The sequence below is a fragment of the Pelodiscus sinensis genome, chromosome 2 (assembly GCF_049634645.1).
Source record: "Pelodiscus sinensis isolate JC-2024 chromosome 2, ASM4963464v1, whole genome shotgun sequence".
NCBI classification, from domain to species: domain Eukaryota; kingdom Metazoa; phylum Chordata; order Testudines; family Trionychidae; genus Pelodiscus; species Pelodiscus sinensis.
This window is the reverse complement of record NC_134712.1, coordinates 113349650-113366364: the sequence shown is the minus strand read 5'-3', so window position 1 is coordinate 113366364 and position 16715 is coordinate 113349650. Positions and strand designations below refer to the sequence as shown.

Below are 16715 nucleotides of genomic sequence, written 5' to 3'. Positions count from 1 at the left end.
ATGGAATGTCGAGCTGCAGGGAATCATTCATTGTAACTGTATTGAACAACAACTTGTCCAACACCGGTGTTATAATTCACATAGATCATCTGGGTGATCAGTCACAGTCTGTGGCTTGATTCCTTGCTTGGACAAATACCAGTCTAGTTTCTTCAACATTAGTAAAAGTAGGAAACTCAGAGTCATGCCAGCCCTCTGTGTGTTTGGCCCTATACAATCAGCTATGAAATTGAACTCAAACTGAGTAAATCACAGTCCCATCTTTCCACTCTTGATCCACCTACATCAAAATGGCTTCCTAAATTGGGTTTCAAAGCTATTCCCATGATGACCACCTGAACTAGATTTACCAGGCCAACCTTGAATTTATTGGAGGTGGTCCCATCTCCTGTGAAGGAATTTCCCATCATATCTCAAATCTGTAATTATAACCAAGACTAGGAGTTATTTAATTGATGCAAAAACTATTTGTTGCACTATACATTAAATTTATTTTACAACGTAAAAAAGAGAGAAACATTTTAATCTCTGAGGAAAAAGAATAATAGATTCCCATTTCTGCAGTGGATACGCTGGTAAGATGCCAATGCAACATACTGTCCCCGGGAAAGCCAAGGGAGACACAAAACTGAGCTGCCTAGAGCAGCTTTCAAAAAAATAGAGAAAGCTAAATATAACTGAGTGGAAGCTATAGCACCTTTGAAGGCACTGGCAGGTTTAAGCTATTCAGATCCTCAAAGACGTTTTCAACCCACTCAGTTCCTTTAATCTTTATTATGAAAATCACGCACCCAGTTTCGGTTTGAAAACTTATTTTGTTCCTTTCAACAATGTATCTAGAAAGAATGCCTCTGACACATTTTGATCATGTAGTAATATTCTATTACCTTCAAAATACACACACACACACACACACACACACACACACACACACACACACACACACACACACACTTATTTCTTGCTATGTCACTAAACCTACAAATTCTACTCAGATTCAAAATATGTTAAGGCAATGGCAAGCGTTAGCAACATGGTATTTCAAACTAAGGGACTGTTTTCTTAGCACCCCCTTCCTTAGCCCTCCTCCTCCTGACATAATAATAACAACAATAATAATAATAACAATCATTGGTGGTGGTAGTAATAATCAACAGCAGTATTCATCTATATTTGCCAGGACTATTTCTTGCTGCCTTTTTGAAGCACTCAGCAACTTCTGTTCTTGTTGCTCAAAGATAGAAACATAAGGTATGTTCATTATAATAAGGGACTGTTAGCAACCCTAGTGATTGCCTCTGGTATGCGGTCTTATTCTAGATAAAGGCCCAGTCTATATTCATTTATGAGTCACTAGAATTTGGAATTTATTAAAACATTTCATAGCAGCTTTATGTACCATGTCCACAGCTGAGCAAAAATGAGCACTGGGTCTGTCTATTTATATTAGTGAATGCACCTTAGTGCAGAGGAGTCAAACAAGCACCACCACATCATTTAAACACTTTGTTAAGTGGAGTCATAGTGTCTTGCATGGAACCTCAGTACATGGCCGATTCTGACCTATGGAGTTTAGCTTGGAAAACAGATGGAGTGTTGAGGTATTTGCATATTCTATATAGGGGTGCAATGGGATTGTGAATGAGAATTTAGCCCAGAGTTGAAATTGATTTACTTTAATGGTTAGCCATGTTTTTTCTTAAACTTTGACATAATTTTACAGCTGATACTTAGTAATTGATTGAAAGCACTTAAAAATTACATGTTATACTAAAACCAGTTGGAATAACTCGCTGCAGCAGAGAGAAAGTACTTTAACAGTTACTGAGTACCCACAAATGAATCAGATGAGTTCCAACCAACCAACAGCTGTTGGCTCCTCATTGGATTGGAGAGATTGGAGCTAAAGTTTTCATTGGGGTCCATCTCTAATTTTTCACTAGTTAGACTACTTGTTTATGGGGATTTACAAACTCCATATGAAGATTTATACTCAGTCAGTCATTGGGGAAAATCCTGCCCTAAGATGTGCTGAATGGATGGTAGGAAACTTTTTATACTATGCAAAAAACAGGACAAGATCTCTTCCTAGCAGTCCAAAGAGGGCAATAATGGGGTACCACAAGCATAGCATGCCCCATAGGGAATGTGCCCTCAGCTAGCTGGCACATATGCTATGGCCAGAAGCACACATTAGCCAGGGATGTATTCTGTTCCTTTTTAGATTGCCATAAATATGCACTTAACACTGTATTCCCGAAGCCTGTCCCGAAACATTCTACATAATAACTGCAGAATGACTCTTGTGTGAAATGTGCACCCAATGCCACTCTATTCTCCTGTCTTGTAGGGCTCTCCCGGACATGGGCAATCTTTTGCTTTTATTTTGTCATCGTAACCTCTAGCTGGAGAGCTACAAGATGGTCAAAGATGTGAAAGTGACATTTTACAGCTTACCACCCGGACCCAGTCTCTCTCTCCTTAAACAACCACCAACCTTATCACTTATTAAACAATTCAGCGTTTTTAATCTGTAAAGCTCTTAGCACACTGACTGTAGCTAAGCATTATCATCCCCATTTCAAATATGCATCTGGGCAGAGAAAGGAATAGATTCCAGATTTTCTGACTCTCATTCCAGGGCCCTCTCAAAGGCTATGTAATTTGGTCCCATCTCTGGAAAGAGTTTTGCTGGTGTAGCACACACACAGATAAGAAAACAAGCAAAAAGCTGAGACTTAAAATTTTTTCCATATCTTACATGTCCTGGGTTCCAGTGTCACATCAAAAATATGGCTCTTGAATTCATTCTTCAAGACACCTGTATAAAATACAATACTGCCAGATAGATAGGCGGTTGCGGTGTAACGGTTGTGGCTGTTGTTTCTGAAAGTTACAGTGACTTTGATGTCACTGCCAAGTGTTGTATTTTCTACTTGAAAGTCCATGTCGACATCAGTTCCTATCTGCAGCACAGTATCCGGGGTAGCCTCCTTTTTAATGCCATACATCAGAGCTGTCTCAAGGGCCAGTCTCTCTTCTTCTGTGCCTAGGGCAAGATGGAAATTTTGTTAAAAAAACTGAAACAGAGCCTAATTGCTAGGTTCATAATGATGCCACTGTTCCAGGGTCCAGAATGGTGTTTTCTACATGGCTGTAACAAATACCTAAAAAAAATCCCTTATTAATATTTTGAAATGATTTTTCTTTTTAAATATGGTGCTTATGAAAGTTACCAGCTGATGGGCCAGATCTAATGCTCATTAGCGAATAAAAAGACTCCTCTTTAGCTTAACGATGTGCCCCTTAAATTTCCGGACACTTGAAGGAAGGTAGAGGACAATTTGAACAGTGGCAGGGTGGTACATGCTTCCTCACCAAACTGACCAGCTAATGTGCCTCAAAGCCGTAGTAACAAGACCATATTTATATGGAACAGGGAGTCAGTGTTCATATCCATTCTGTTCTTGGACCCTTTGCCGAGACTTCCAACTATAGTACCGGTCAGAGACTAGCAAATATAGGAAACAAAAACAAAGAAAAAAATCACTTGCAAATGTTTAATTATATTTGCCTTATTTGTTGTATGTGAATTTTTTGTCACAGAAAGACAGGATGTTCTGAACCATCATGCACGTATGGATTTGCTTAATATTTGGGCTGAAGTGTTCATTGAGCCATCCTGATATCTTGTGGATTTGGGAATCATCCAGTCATGGAGCTGAAATGCTACCGTGTCACCTTGGTCACCAATCCCACTGTGTGACTAGAAAGAATAAGTAGTGAATACTTGAAGCAATAGTCAGATAATTGCTATGGTTCATTATCGACCTAAACTCAATTGGCCAGTGGGACTTAGAAAGCAAAAACCCTGTACTCCAAACCATGCAGTACAGGACAAAACAGCTTATTTTGGATTAAAATGTTACTTTGCTCCTTCTCTGCTTCCCTAATATTACAAATGAATGGGAAAGTATCACTAAAGTAAATTAGTAGAAGGATGGAAGAACACTATCTGCTTTTGAGAATATCTGATGTTAGATATGTGTCACACTGCTGAGGAGTTATTTTTTAGCAGTGGAAACATTAGTATGAGGAAGGTAAGGCTATGGGATCCTTGTCCCTTTTCGGTTTAAAAAAAAAGTTATTACCAAGACAGTGTATTTGGCATGGAGGAAGCCCAGAAGCAATTACTGTCACCCAATTTATGTTAGACCTTCTGTAGCGGATGAGGAAATTTAGCTAATCCCCTTTTCCCAGCTCACCACAGTTGGTTGAGTAAGAGGGGAACCTTGCCTCGCCCACTCTTGAACAATTCCTGTTTGCAGGCTCTTAAAGAAACAGTAACTAACTTTCTCCCAAATGTTACTTATTTGTGGGACTGCTTTCTCTCCACCAACACTTCTTATTTCCTAGGTCTTTGCATACTTCAGCACCTCCCAAAATTTTAAAGGGCTACGCCATGTGAACTGGAGCAGGCTGACACCACTACTTTTAAGGAGTAGTCATACTGTCACATTTCTGGAGTGGATGATGAAAAACTTGTAAAATCTCCTCTTCCAGATACACACATTGTCCATATTCATGGGGTGTATTTTTTAAATTTATTTTTAACTGTAGACAGTGGAATCCGACTAAGGGTCTGGCACTTGGATTGTGTAGGAGTTCAGCTGGGTATCATGAGGTCATCTGCACAATAATTAATGAAGCATGAATGTGTAGGTTTGCTAGTAATCTGTTATAAGAGACATTAGTAGTTATCTGTCTTGTAATAGTGCCCAAAGGTTCCAATCAGGCCTCCACTGTGATAGCCATTTTATAAAACACACAAGAAGAGACACTCCCTACCCTAAACAATTTAATGTCTAATTTACACCACATTCATATAGCTTGTATCATGTCATAAATTAACAGGAACATGGCAGTACCTGGGGGGAGAGGGAGAAAACATATCAGAGCTGAACAGCAGGCATGCAAGAAAGATGCCTTTCTCCTCTCCCACAGTAAGACATTTCTCAAAATGTTACCATTCCAGAGTCCTGTTTAGAAGCTAACCTCTTGATAACAGTAAGCAGGATAGAAAGTGCAGCAAATCTTTTCAGCTGACGTAAGAGTGCTAATTGCATTTTTGGAAAACGTGACTATAATTCTTCATGGAACAAATATTTTTATGAACTGGTCTGATCTTTCAGCACACTCCTAAATGGTTCAGATAATGTTAGGCCCAAGCTGGGAGGGTTGTATTCAGTGTAAGGAATAACTAAGGAACCTATGTTGTTATTGGGAACACCACATATTTGTCACTTATGGGACAAAGGTATGGAATTTTTAAGTGGTACAGACATGCTCTGGCATGACTGAATTGACGTGCATACCTCAGAATGGTGAAACTTTATATGGTAGGTTTCAGTATAAAGAGCTCCTCACACTCTCTGAATGTATTGGGCTTAATGACCCGGGCCAGATCAAGGTGGCACAAATCAGTGCAGCTCTGTTGGCATTAGTGGAGCCAGGCCAGTTTACTCCAGCTGAATGTTTGGCCTTCATGTTGAAGACATGTGAATACCCAATATGCACAGTTTTGCACAAAGTATTACTTACCCTTACTAAAAGCACAAATTCCTTTTGAATTAAGTAAGTCCATCAATAGATACCCTATGTTTTCAGATATAACAACTCCTGTCCAAGGTGGCTTTGGGCGAGAGTCCAGGCAGATGTTCTTACAAAAGGATTTTTAATGTTTCTTAGGTGGAATTAAGATGCACAAAATTTTCCACCACACTTGGGGAAAGCTGCATGAGAACATGCCTTGCTAGCAATTTATATAGCAATGACAGGAGACCTATTTAAGAAAAATCTATATCAGTGTCTACAACACTTTATTTTGCCATATGCAGTAAATTACCTTCCTGGAATTTGTACTGTTCAGTAATGTCCTTGGTCCCATCACTGCCAATTTCCTTGGTCAGGATTAATTTCCCAATGTGGGTCTTATCGATGTGTTCGATCACTCTAGTCCCATCTTTCATTGCTTTTGAGTAAACAATATCACTGTTCACCTATAAAATTAAGCCACAAAGCATTATGTCATCTGTTGGGTTGAAAACCAATGTGTATTCCCCTTGACTGGATGGCACAATCGTCAAGTCCTACTGGTTTCAATAGGTCGAGATACATGTCTAACATTAAGCACATATTTAAAACACCCAGCTGAACTGGGGCCCAAAACACTTCCAAAAAAAGGGTTTTTGTGAATGATAATTTAGCGATACTTAAGTTTAGCCATCAGCTGGTGAAAATCAGCATAGTGCCATGTATAATTGGAAACAATTTTCACCTGCAAAGAATCTGGCCCACTGTATCTTTTTTTCATCGTCAATAGCTGTTTAATAACACATTTCAGAAGAGTGAGAAATACTGGCAGCAAGCCTGATCTCTATGATGCCTATAGAGATGTTGTCCTGAGTTGAGGGGCGCCATACCATCCCAGCAGTACCACAATTGCTTTGCATTCTAGTACAGTTCCACAATATGCCACATGCCCTGACCTAAAGAGCATACACCACCACCAACAGTTGTTCCAGAGCCTGCCTGCTGTTACAGCCCTTAATGAGAGGCAGGGACTAGTGCAGACAGTGTTAGGGAAAGCAGAGGGTAACATCCTCTGATGCTCTGGTAACTGTGGTTTCATTTCAATTGGAAAAGCTTCTTCTGCTTACTACTTCAGCTAGCAGTGATTGGTGAATTTTGTAATTCACAAGTGCCATATCAAACCTACTGATGTAAATATTTTACATGGAAAATAACAGTGCAGTTCATGTATTATACCTAGAGACTGACAGGCTACGTCTACACTGGGGAGCTATTTTGGGATATTTCTGGTATATTCTGCATCTTTTGAGCAAGCCCGTTATTTTGAAATATGATAGGCTTGCTATTCCGACATCCCTGTAAACCTCACACCACGAGGACTAAGGGGCGTTTTGGAATAGCACTCTTATTTTAAAATTAACTTAAAATAAGCTATGTAATTTGCATGGCTCAAATTGAGTTGCTTATTTCGAGCCACGGGTGCAGCATAGATGCACCCTTACTGTTCCATTTGAATCACTCTAAGGCTGTGGTCCCCAACACGGTGCCCGCGGGTGCCATGGCGCCCGCGGGGGCATTTCTCGACGCCCGCCAAGTGCTCAGGGCTGGCCTGGCCCCGGGCACGTGGCGCATGCGCGGTGCCGGAGCTGGCCCCGGGCGCGTGGCGCACTGTGAGCGCCGGCCCCGGGGGCACCACGGATTCACCCCCCGCGGCGCATGGGGGGGAGAAAGCGCTAGCGCCGGCCCTGGGTGTGCGGCGCTTGGGGGAGAGAGCGCCGGCCCCAGGCGCTTGGGGGGGGGGAGCGCCGGCCCCAGGCGCTTGGGGGGGGGGGGAGCGCCGGCCCCAGGCGCTTGGGGGGGGGGGAGCGCCGGCCCCAGGCGCTTGGGGGGGGGGGGGGGAGCGCCGGCCCAAGGCGCTTGGGGGGGGGGGAGCGCCGGCCCCGGGTGCGCGGCGCTTGGGGGAGGGAGGGAGAGCGCCAGCGCCGGCCCGGGGCGCGCGGCGCTTGGGGGGGGGGGGGAGAGCGCCGGCCCCAGGCGCATGGCACTTGAGGGGAGAGCGCCGGCCCCGGAATGTGGCTATGGGGGGGCCCCGCCCCCCCGGGCGCCCGGCGGGCGAACGGCCACGCCCCCTGGCGCCCGGCAACCCCAAATGGTTGGGGACCACTGCTCTAAGGCTATGTCTACACTACGTTCTATTTTCGAAAGAGGATATTCAAAAACTGCTCTTCCTTAAAAAATGAGGTTTACGCAGTTTTTTCAAAAAAGGTTTTTTTTCCTCAAAAAACCCATGTCCAGACCACTTTCACTTTCCAAAGATCCTCTTTTGAAAGTGAGATTGGATGAAGATATGCAAATTCCTCCTTCGAAACCGCTCCCCCCCATAGTTTAGATGTACCCTAAAATCTGTTTTTTTTTCAGGTACATACCTCTGCATAAACAAAAGGAGCATCAAATGGGAAGCAGACATGACCATGTTTAACAGCTTGAACTGAGGCAGGGCCACATCTGTACATACCTAAATAGAAAGTAGAGGGGGAAGAGAAATAAAAGGTTGAATTAGTTCTCTTTATTTTTAGTTAAAGTTGATATCTAGAATGTGCTAGATAGGGAAAAACCAACTAGCTCAAACCATTAGCTTAAAATAATACAAGAAATAGAAAGATGGGCTTATGGCATCAGGTAGAACCTCTCTCTTTAACTGCCGGCATAGTAGTCCAATGGTATCTGAACTGCAAATATAGCATATTACATCTGATTGATACATGCACAGCACTGAACGTACATTTTGATTTATGTGCTAGGTGTATGTGGTAGCAACAAAACTGATCAATGATGAAACTGGAGACTTTGCTTCCATTCCTTTCAAGGCCTGGTTCTGCTACACTTACAAACTCTGACTGCAGTAAGACTATTTGAAGAGTGAACTATTACTCAGGGTGGGAAGAGCATCATCATTAGGCTGTCAGTATCTGCACCTGTTTTTTCTTTTTTTTTAAAAAAGCTTTTACAGTGCCATTAATGGGACTCGAGCCATATTTTGCTCCCTCCCCCCAATATTTCCCTGCTCTACTTTTTGATGTTTTAACCTTAGCTTGCTCACATGTGCGCATACATGTGCATGCACGTGCTAAATTCAACTAAGGTAAGCTCATGGCACTGGCTCTTACTTGAAACTAGTTGACATTTTCATCTACCTTTTAAAAGTGATTGGGGAAGGTTAATGAAAGGTGATGAATGGACAGAACTCAGTCCCTATTTGGCATGATTCCAGTGGAGTTATACCTGTGCAAAATTGGAGTAACTAAGTGATTCAGCCGACCCTTTGCCTACTGTTTAGTCCCTGATAAAGCACTGACATGTTGCTCCATGTTTTCCATATTGTGCCTCAATCCGTAGCCCTACATACTACTTCAGAGGTCATTCATTCCTTTCTTCTCTGCTGGGATTGTCGATGCCAGACACGGAGGCTTGTCTGCTAAGAACTGGACTGACAGCATCAACTCATTTCACACGCTGTAGACCACCAAAGAGCCACCTATTGGTAATAACTTACCGCCAGAGTTGACCTGGAAGCTAAAGGCTCCATGTTCTATTACCAACTCAGTGAACCGTCCAGTCCTAAGCCTGAAGCTATCTAACAGTTGACACAAGCTTTGCTTCACTGTTTAGCATAAGCCTCAAGTGCTGGAAGTGTCAGCTTTAACTCAAATCAACTCTTACTGAATGACAAGCTCGGAGGAGCTCAGAGTGTGAACCTAGGAAACATCGGATTGCAGCTGTCTTAAGGATAATGTTTGAACTGAGTGAAGAGGAAATTAGGAAATGTAACAGTGGTGGGGTTTCATTTTTTCTCTACTATCTAGAGAATGCAGTCTAAGGAGGGAAATTAGCATGATGGCCAATATGCTATATACACCCCAGATATATGGTTTAAAACCAATACATCCCCTTTCCCTCTTCCTTAGGGCATGTCTGTTATCACAAATACATGTAATGCTCCTGAACTGGATCCAAACTCCAGTGGAGGCAACTAGAGTCCATTGATTGGCTTCAGTGATCTTTGGAGTAGGTGCCCTTTCCTGCCACAGTCAGCTTGCAAGCTGGTCACAGGGTTTGTGGAAGTCAGGCATCCCATGTCTTCTCCATTTTTCCCCGGGACCCCTTTAACTTCTAGATGGCCATGCTGTGGAAAAACCCAGTCTCTCCCCCAATCTTTGTCTCTATCACTGATCCCTCTTGTTGATGCTGAAGGGAGAGAGCCGTTCCTTTACTGGAGGGCTACGTCTACACTGGCCCCTTTTCCGGAAGGGGCATGTAAATTTCACTAGTCGTCGTAGGGAAATCCGCGGGGGATTTAAATATCCCCCGCGGCATTTAAATAAAAATGTCCGCCGCTTTTTTCCGGCTTTTAAAAAAGCCGGAAAAAAGCGTCTAGACTGGCCCCGATCCTCCGGAAAAAGTGCCCTTTTCCGGAGGCTCTTATTCTTACTTTGAAGGGCACTTTTTCCGGAGGATCGGGGCCAGTCTAGACGCTCTTTTCCGGCTTTTTTAAAAGCCGGAAAAAAGCGGCGGACATTTTTATTTAAATGCCGCGGGGGATATTTAAATCCCCCGCGGATTTCCCTACGACGACTAGTGAAATTTACATGCCCCTTCCGGAAAAGGGGCCAGTGTAGACGTAGCCTAGGAGGGGTAAATAAGTGTATGGCTATGTCTAGACTACGTAGAATTTTCGAAAGAGGATATGAAATTCCACAGGAATTTGCATATCTTCTCCTGAGCTCACCTTCAAAAGAGGATCTTTTGAAAGTGGAAGTAGTCTGGACGTGTTTTTTTCGGGAAAAAAACCCTTTTCCAAAAAAAACCGCTCTTCCTTAAAAAAGGAGGCTTACGCGTTTTTTTCGAAAAAGGGTTTTTTCCCCCTCCAAAAATGCATCCAGACTACTTTCATTTTTGAAAGATCCTTTTTCGAACCCTCTCTCCTCTCCCTCCCCCCCCCGTAATTTAGATGTGCCCTCAGATTATAACCATCAGTATCCAAAAGTATGAGCAACACCTATTGGGGAGGGCACTTTAGAAATCTAATTAAATAAAGTTTGTGATTTTATCAAAGTTCTTCATGTCTCATCTGCAATTTTTCTAAGTAATTTCCACTGAAAAATTCCTATCCTTCCTCTCAGTTGCACAGAATTTTTTCTTTGAGCCAGCTTTCAATAGGAAACAATAAGTAGCACCCCCTAACACAGCAATGTGCAACCCATGGATTGCACCAGGAAAAAGGTTGTGCACCACTGCCCTAACAGAACAGAAGCCAAGGTTATAGATGGGGCACGTCAAAACCTTTGGTATTGCAGAATATGAATGTGGATCTTTAACACATAATACTATATAAAGTACATACTGCCGTGCCTAACCCAACAAGAATGGCTGAATTGTAGCACAGAGTGTCTTGTTTTCCATGGGCCAAATTCTATGCCTGCTGAGTTAACTGGTTCTTTTATATTTCTTGTGGGAAAATGAGAAACTCATCTCCAAGTCCTCTCCATAGCCACGTACCTCAGTCTAAGGACTAAAATAGGCTGCATGGGCCTTCTATGCAGACATTCAAACTAGTGGATTTGTGTGGAGACAGATCCACTAGTCTCACCACACCTTGCCCTTCCTATGCATGACCCCTGTGCAAGTTCTCTGAACACTGTACTTCCCATCCTTGTGCAATGGACTCCCCACAATTCTACTCTAGTCTTCAGCTCAAAGTGGCTTAGGAAAAACCCTATATGGAGGCTAGAAGTGCTTGTTTTGAACCAAATGTTGCCACAGGACTTGTTCTGGTACTCTGGCATTTGTAACCAAAAAAAGGAAAAGACTGCAATGAAGATTGATCAAAAAAATTGCATGCAGGGTTACCATCACTGTTTTCTTGAGGAGTACTGTCTACGACTTGCCATCCTCCAAAACCAACTGGAAGATCAGGTCTGGCCATCCATGCCTCGTTCCAGACGTGATAATTCCTTATACAGGAAAACAGACAAGAACATTCAACTCTGAAGCATACAAATAAATAGCAAAACAAGCCTGGGTATGTCTACACTACCCCGCTAGTTCGAACTAGCGGGGTAGTGTAGACATACCCCCTGTGTCTGAATGTCACACAGTTACAGGGAAACCGGCATAAGAATTTTCTGGATTAAGCAGTTTACACATTGCAGAGGACAGGTGCCTCAGGTGCCTGATGAAGCTTGATGGGGAGTGTTTGAAAGGTAGGTGTAAGCCTTCTTTGCAATTCCCTGATCCTCAAGCTCCCTGGCACAATCCAGTGCCAAGAAGCTAATTAGTGGTGCTCCAGAGAGGCTCTAAACTGCACTTAATGCACAGGCTCCTCGAAGGAGATTCTGGCAGCTGAGGATTGTTAGTGCACAAGAATGCTCCTGCCATAACTCTTTTTTGTCAGCCATGTTCCCAAGAATAGGATCTGTGAGAAGGGTGCCTGCTAATTCTCTCTACAAGAGTATCTCTATGCAAGAGAAATCCCTAAGGGTATATCTACACTACAGCGTTATTTCGAAATATCTTATTTCAAAATAGCTTATTTTGAAATAACACATCTGGACACAAAATGCATTTTGAAATAGAGTTTTGCTATTTCAAAATAGCGTGTCCACACTGATAGGATGCTGAATTACATTTAAGGCTGGCCGGAACCAGTTCTGGAAGGGCATCAGGTCAGGAGTTAGCCTCAGGCAGCAGCCACACAAGGTATCTGAGACCTGTGCTTAAAGGGACCCCCCCACCCCCGGACAGCTGGTTCTAAGGTTTCCCTGCTTGCTTGCCTTCCTCGCTGAGGGACAGCAAAGCATTTTTTTCTCTGCGTGCTCTGGTTTCCCTCACTCAGGACACCACAGCACTCTGCAGCATGGAGCTGGAGCCATCCCTGGGCCCCGTGGTGCTTCTCCTGGTTGTGTTGCTTCGAGCCCGGTAGCATGTTCTGCAGGCAGTAACAGTCTCCCTGGTGTGCCCCACTGGGGGCTTGTGCCTCATTCCTCCCTCACATCCTTCCACTTACCCCTCCCTAACCCCCTTTCCTGATGTACAATAAAAGACACACATGTTCATTACAACAAAGCCTCTTTATTGAACAAAGCTGGGGTGGGGAGGGGAATGAAACTGAGGTGAGACTGGGGAAAGAAGGTGGGAGAGGGTAGGAGGGAGGGTAGGAGAGGGGGAAGCCTGGGAGGAGGGAGCCGGCAGGGGGAGGCAAAGGGGGGGGGGAGAAGCTCAGGGCTGGGGGGTTTTGTCAGCCAGGTTCCCAAGCCATGGGTGCAGGGGCCTCGGCGTCCTTGGGGGTGTGGGGAGGGTGGGAAGGAAGAAGCGGGAGGGGAAGAAGGAGTTGGAGGAGGACCTGGGGAGGCAGCAGGGGCTGGAGCAGCAGGATGCAGCAAGCTCTGCCCCAGGGTCCATGACCACGTGGCAGGCACGGACCATCCTGCCCACCAGGATATTGTCCACGGCATCAAAATAGGGGTAGGGGTCTGGATCTGCCCCTGGTTGGGAGCTGCCCTGTGTGGCCCTGGCATAAGCCTGCCACAGCTCCTTTATTTTCATGCAAACCTGTGTTTGGATGTGGCCTTTGGTGGCCAAGCTGGCAGCCATCTGCTTGTAGACGGTTGCATTCCTCTGTTTAGTGAGGAGATCATGGACGTTAGAGGCGTCCCCCCAAACCTGAATTAGGTCCCTGATCTCCGCACTGGACCAGGCAGGAGCCCTCCTTTTCTGGCCCCTGGCAGGCTCCTGGGAGCTGGCAGACTGGTTCTGGGGAGCAGTGGAGGGCTGGCTGGCACTGGCTGCCTGGCTCATGCTGGGGCCACTGGGTCAGGTGCAGCAACTGCTGGCTCTGGGCTGGCAGGTTTGGAGCTGGCACAGGCACTGTGGCCAGTCTATCCCTTTAAGGGCTCCTGGGAGAGGGGAGGGAGAGGAGTTTTCTTGGTTGTGTCTAGAGTGGTCACCAGGGCACCCTGGGAAGGGCTGGAAGCCCCCTATTTCGAAATAAGCGTCTACACAGCACTTATTTTGAAATAGCAATTTCGAAATTGGCGCTATTCCTCGTGGAATGAGGTTTACCAATTTCAAAATAAGCCCTCCCACTATTTCAATTTAATTTTGAAATAGCAGTTTGGCTGTTTAGATGCTGGTAAAGTTATTTCGAAATAACTTTGCTGTGTAGACATATCCTAACTGTGCATTTATGCTGGTGCTAATACTGCTGTCTACCTCTTGAATGGTACAAAGCACACTTAGCTAGGCTGATGACTCGGTATATCTTAAATGGAGTTTTCAGACTGACTGTACAACTGGCAATATGCACAACTATGTTCATTTTTATGGTTTAAAAAACCCCAAGCTTGTCTGGTTACTATATAAAGTTGCAGGTTTATTAATTGACCTTGCAATAAAAATATTTCCCTAACTCCTTATGACTGATTTCTGAAAGCCTCAGACCAAAGATTAAACTAGTTGCATTAGGATGATGCTGAGCTGGGAGGAGTTGCAAGTGTTTTTGAGGATAAGGTCATTATGAAAATTGATCTGGACAACCTTGAGAAATGGTCTGAAGTAAACAAAATAAAATTCAAGCAGACCACTAAGGAAGGAAAAATCAGTTGCAGAATATGGGAAATGACTGGGAAGGAGTACTGAAGAACGGGACTGGGAATTATAAGAAGTCACAAGCTGCATATGAGTCAACATTGTAACACTGTTGCAAAGAAAAAAAGCAAACATCAATCTGGGATGTAATAGCAGGAGTGTCATAAGTAAGTCATGAGAAATAGTTCTATGTTATTCCGCACTGTTTAGGCCTCGACTGGAGTATGATGTCCACTTCTGTGCACCACTAAAAAGATGTGGAGAAATAGGAGAAAATCCAGAGAAGAGCATCCAAAATGATTAAAAATCTAGAAAACATGACCTATAAAGGAAGACTAAAAACCTGTGTTTGTTTAGTCTGGAGAAGATAAGCCTGAGTGGGGACATAATGATAGTTTTCAAGTACATACCAAGTTGTTGCAAGGAGGAGGAAGGTAAATTGTTCTCATTCAACTATGAGGCTAGGACAAGAAACAATAGGCTCCCATTGAAATAAGGGAGGTTTAGATTGGACATTAGGAAAAACTTCCTCTCAGGGTGGTTAAGCACTGAAATAAATGGTTTTGGGAGGCTGTGGAATCTCTATCATTGGAGTTTTTTTTTAAAGCAGGTGAAACAAACACTTGTCAGGGATGGTCTAAATGGTGCTTAGTCCAGCCGTGAGCACAGGGTACTTAACTAGATGACCTCTCAAGGTCTCTTCCAGTCTTCAAATTCTCTGATTCGGTGATTAGGTCTAACTTTATAAGCTAAAACTAGACCTAGCTCTCTTAGTTTCTAATTAGTTTACAGCCTCAGGTGAGGCAGCTGCCCAAGTGAGAGTTCATATCTCTACAGGCAAACAGCAGATCTCCATAGGGACATAGGTATGCACCCCCTGGATTGAAGTGGTTTCCAATATACACAGGCTTTACAGTCTGGTTCAATGGCTCTCAGCATCCCCACTATAGAATTTGTTGTAGCACCCCTGCCAAGGGGTTTTATGAGCCATGTGTTCAAAGGCACATAAGTGGTTAATCTCAGCACTGAGACATCAAATGCCCTCATTTGGCTGGAGGCTAGAAAAACACCACCATGTCATCTCATTTACAATCTGTTCAGAATCTTTCAAAGATAAAGAGACATAAAAAGAAAGATGGCTTTTTTAACTTTCTTTCTGAGATTTTATTAGCGCTCCAGAGAGAGAGCACAAACAAGGAAGGAAAAAAAACAAGTCAAGTTTCTCGCAAGAGCTTCAAGAGTCAACCAAGTATTTGAATTCCATTAGTGCCAAAATGGAGGAGGAGAAAGTACCAATTTGCTTTGCAAATTATGTGTATCCTGCCAGCAGATATGAATAAAATTGCATCTCTGTGTAGCCACAGATATTTCCCTAATGCCTGCAATATTAGCAATAAAATTGTAGCCAGAATGGATTGCTAAACTCCGACTATTTCATTAATAATAGGTGAAAAAACAGAAAGGAAGAGGAGTCAGTGGGATCTGAGGCTTGTCTAACAAGACATTTCAAAGTAGAAATAAAAGCTTGGATCAGGGAAAAACTTGTCAGTTAGGAGAGTTAATGAAGCAGGACTACAGAAAAAGAATTATTCAAGAAAAGTGACGCACACAACTAGAATTTTTGATATTGCTGAGTGCTGCGTACTGAGTCATTCTCTCAGTGCCTTTGGTGAACCAGTCTTTGGGAGGTACGTTTTTGAAAATTACGACAATGCCATGTGAGAAGAAGCAGTCTTTGCCATGAAGCAATTAAAATCCATCTTCGAATCAAACTCAAATGTTATTGGCTTTTTATATGACAAAAGGCCAGAATGTAAACAAGAGCAGGAAAGGGAACATGAATGAAACTAATCTTATTCTATGAGTAGACACTGCAACGTAATATCTTCATGGTAAGTTCTTTGTGTCAGGGACTGTCTTTTTGGTTTTGGTTCTGGTTCGTATAATGCTTGGCACAATGGGATTGAAATTTACATGTGTTTCTGCAATACAAATGATAAATAAGCATGATGGCACTGAGTGGGGATAGATAGATATTCACTTGTGCTGGCCCAGCTTTTGGAGGGATTTTCAATCCCGAAAATGTAGCCTAACTTCCTTCCAGCTACAAATCACAGTGGGCCACATGCTTGGCTAGTGCAAGTAGGAACTGTTCTGTTGACTTCAGTGGGGCTATGCCCCCTGATTGGCAGCTGAGGACCGGCCTCTATATTTTTATGTCCAATTTTTTAAACTGAAGTTGTAGCTTTTATACTCAACCCTGCCAGAGACATTAAGGAATGATGGAATTACTCTACAGATCAATGCAGGGATCATAAAATATTTACAAATATAATTACTAATAGATCAAACAAAGTGATAGAAAAATTAATAAAAGATGATCAGGAGGGTTTTGTGTCTGGCAGACCATTTAAGAAGAGTACTTTGCAGGGCTCAGATGATTAGGGATATATTGGAAGAGAGGACATTAGGACCAAGTA

The 16715-nt window shown here is 43.4% G+C and overlaps 1 protein-coding gene across 5 annotated transcripts in view; it reads right to left on the bottom strand.

The window, feature by feature from the left end:
- The window catches only part of F13A1 (coagulation factor XIII A chain), a 111600-nt gene that overhangs the window by 15703 nt on the left and 79182 nt on the right, over window positions 1-16715 (bottom strand). For all 5 annotated transcript variants that reach the window (XM_075921293.1, XM_075921292.1, XM_014581439.3 and 2 more), the window contains 4 exons: window positions 11500-11603; window positions 8019-8107; window positions 5906-6059; window positions 2762-3049 (listed from right to left, as the gene is read on the bottom strand). In XM_075921293.1, the coding sequence (XP_075777408.1) occupies window positions 2762-3049; window positions 5906-6059; window positions 8019-8107; window positions 11500-11603 (635 nt within the window). The remainder of the gene's footprint in view (window positions 1-2761; window positions 3050-5905; window positions 6060-8018; window positions 8108-11499; window positions 11604-16715) is intronic.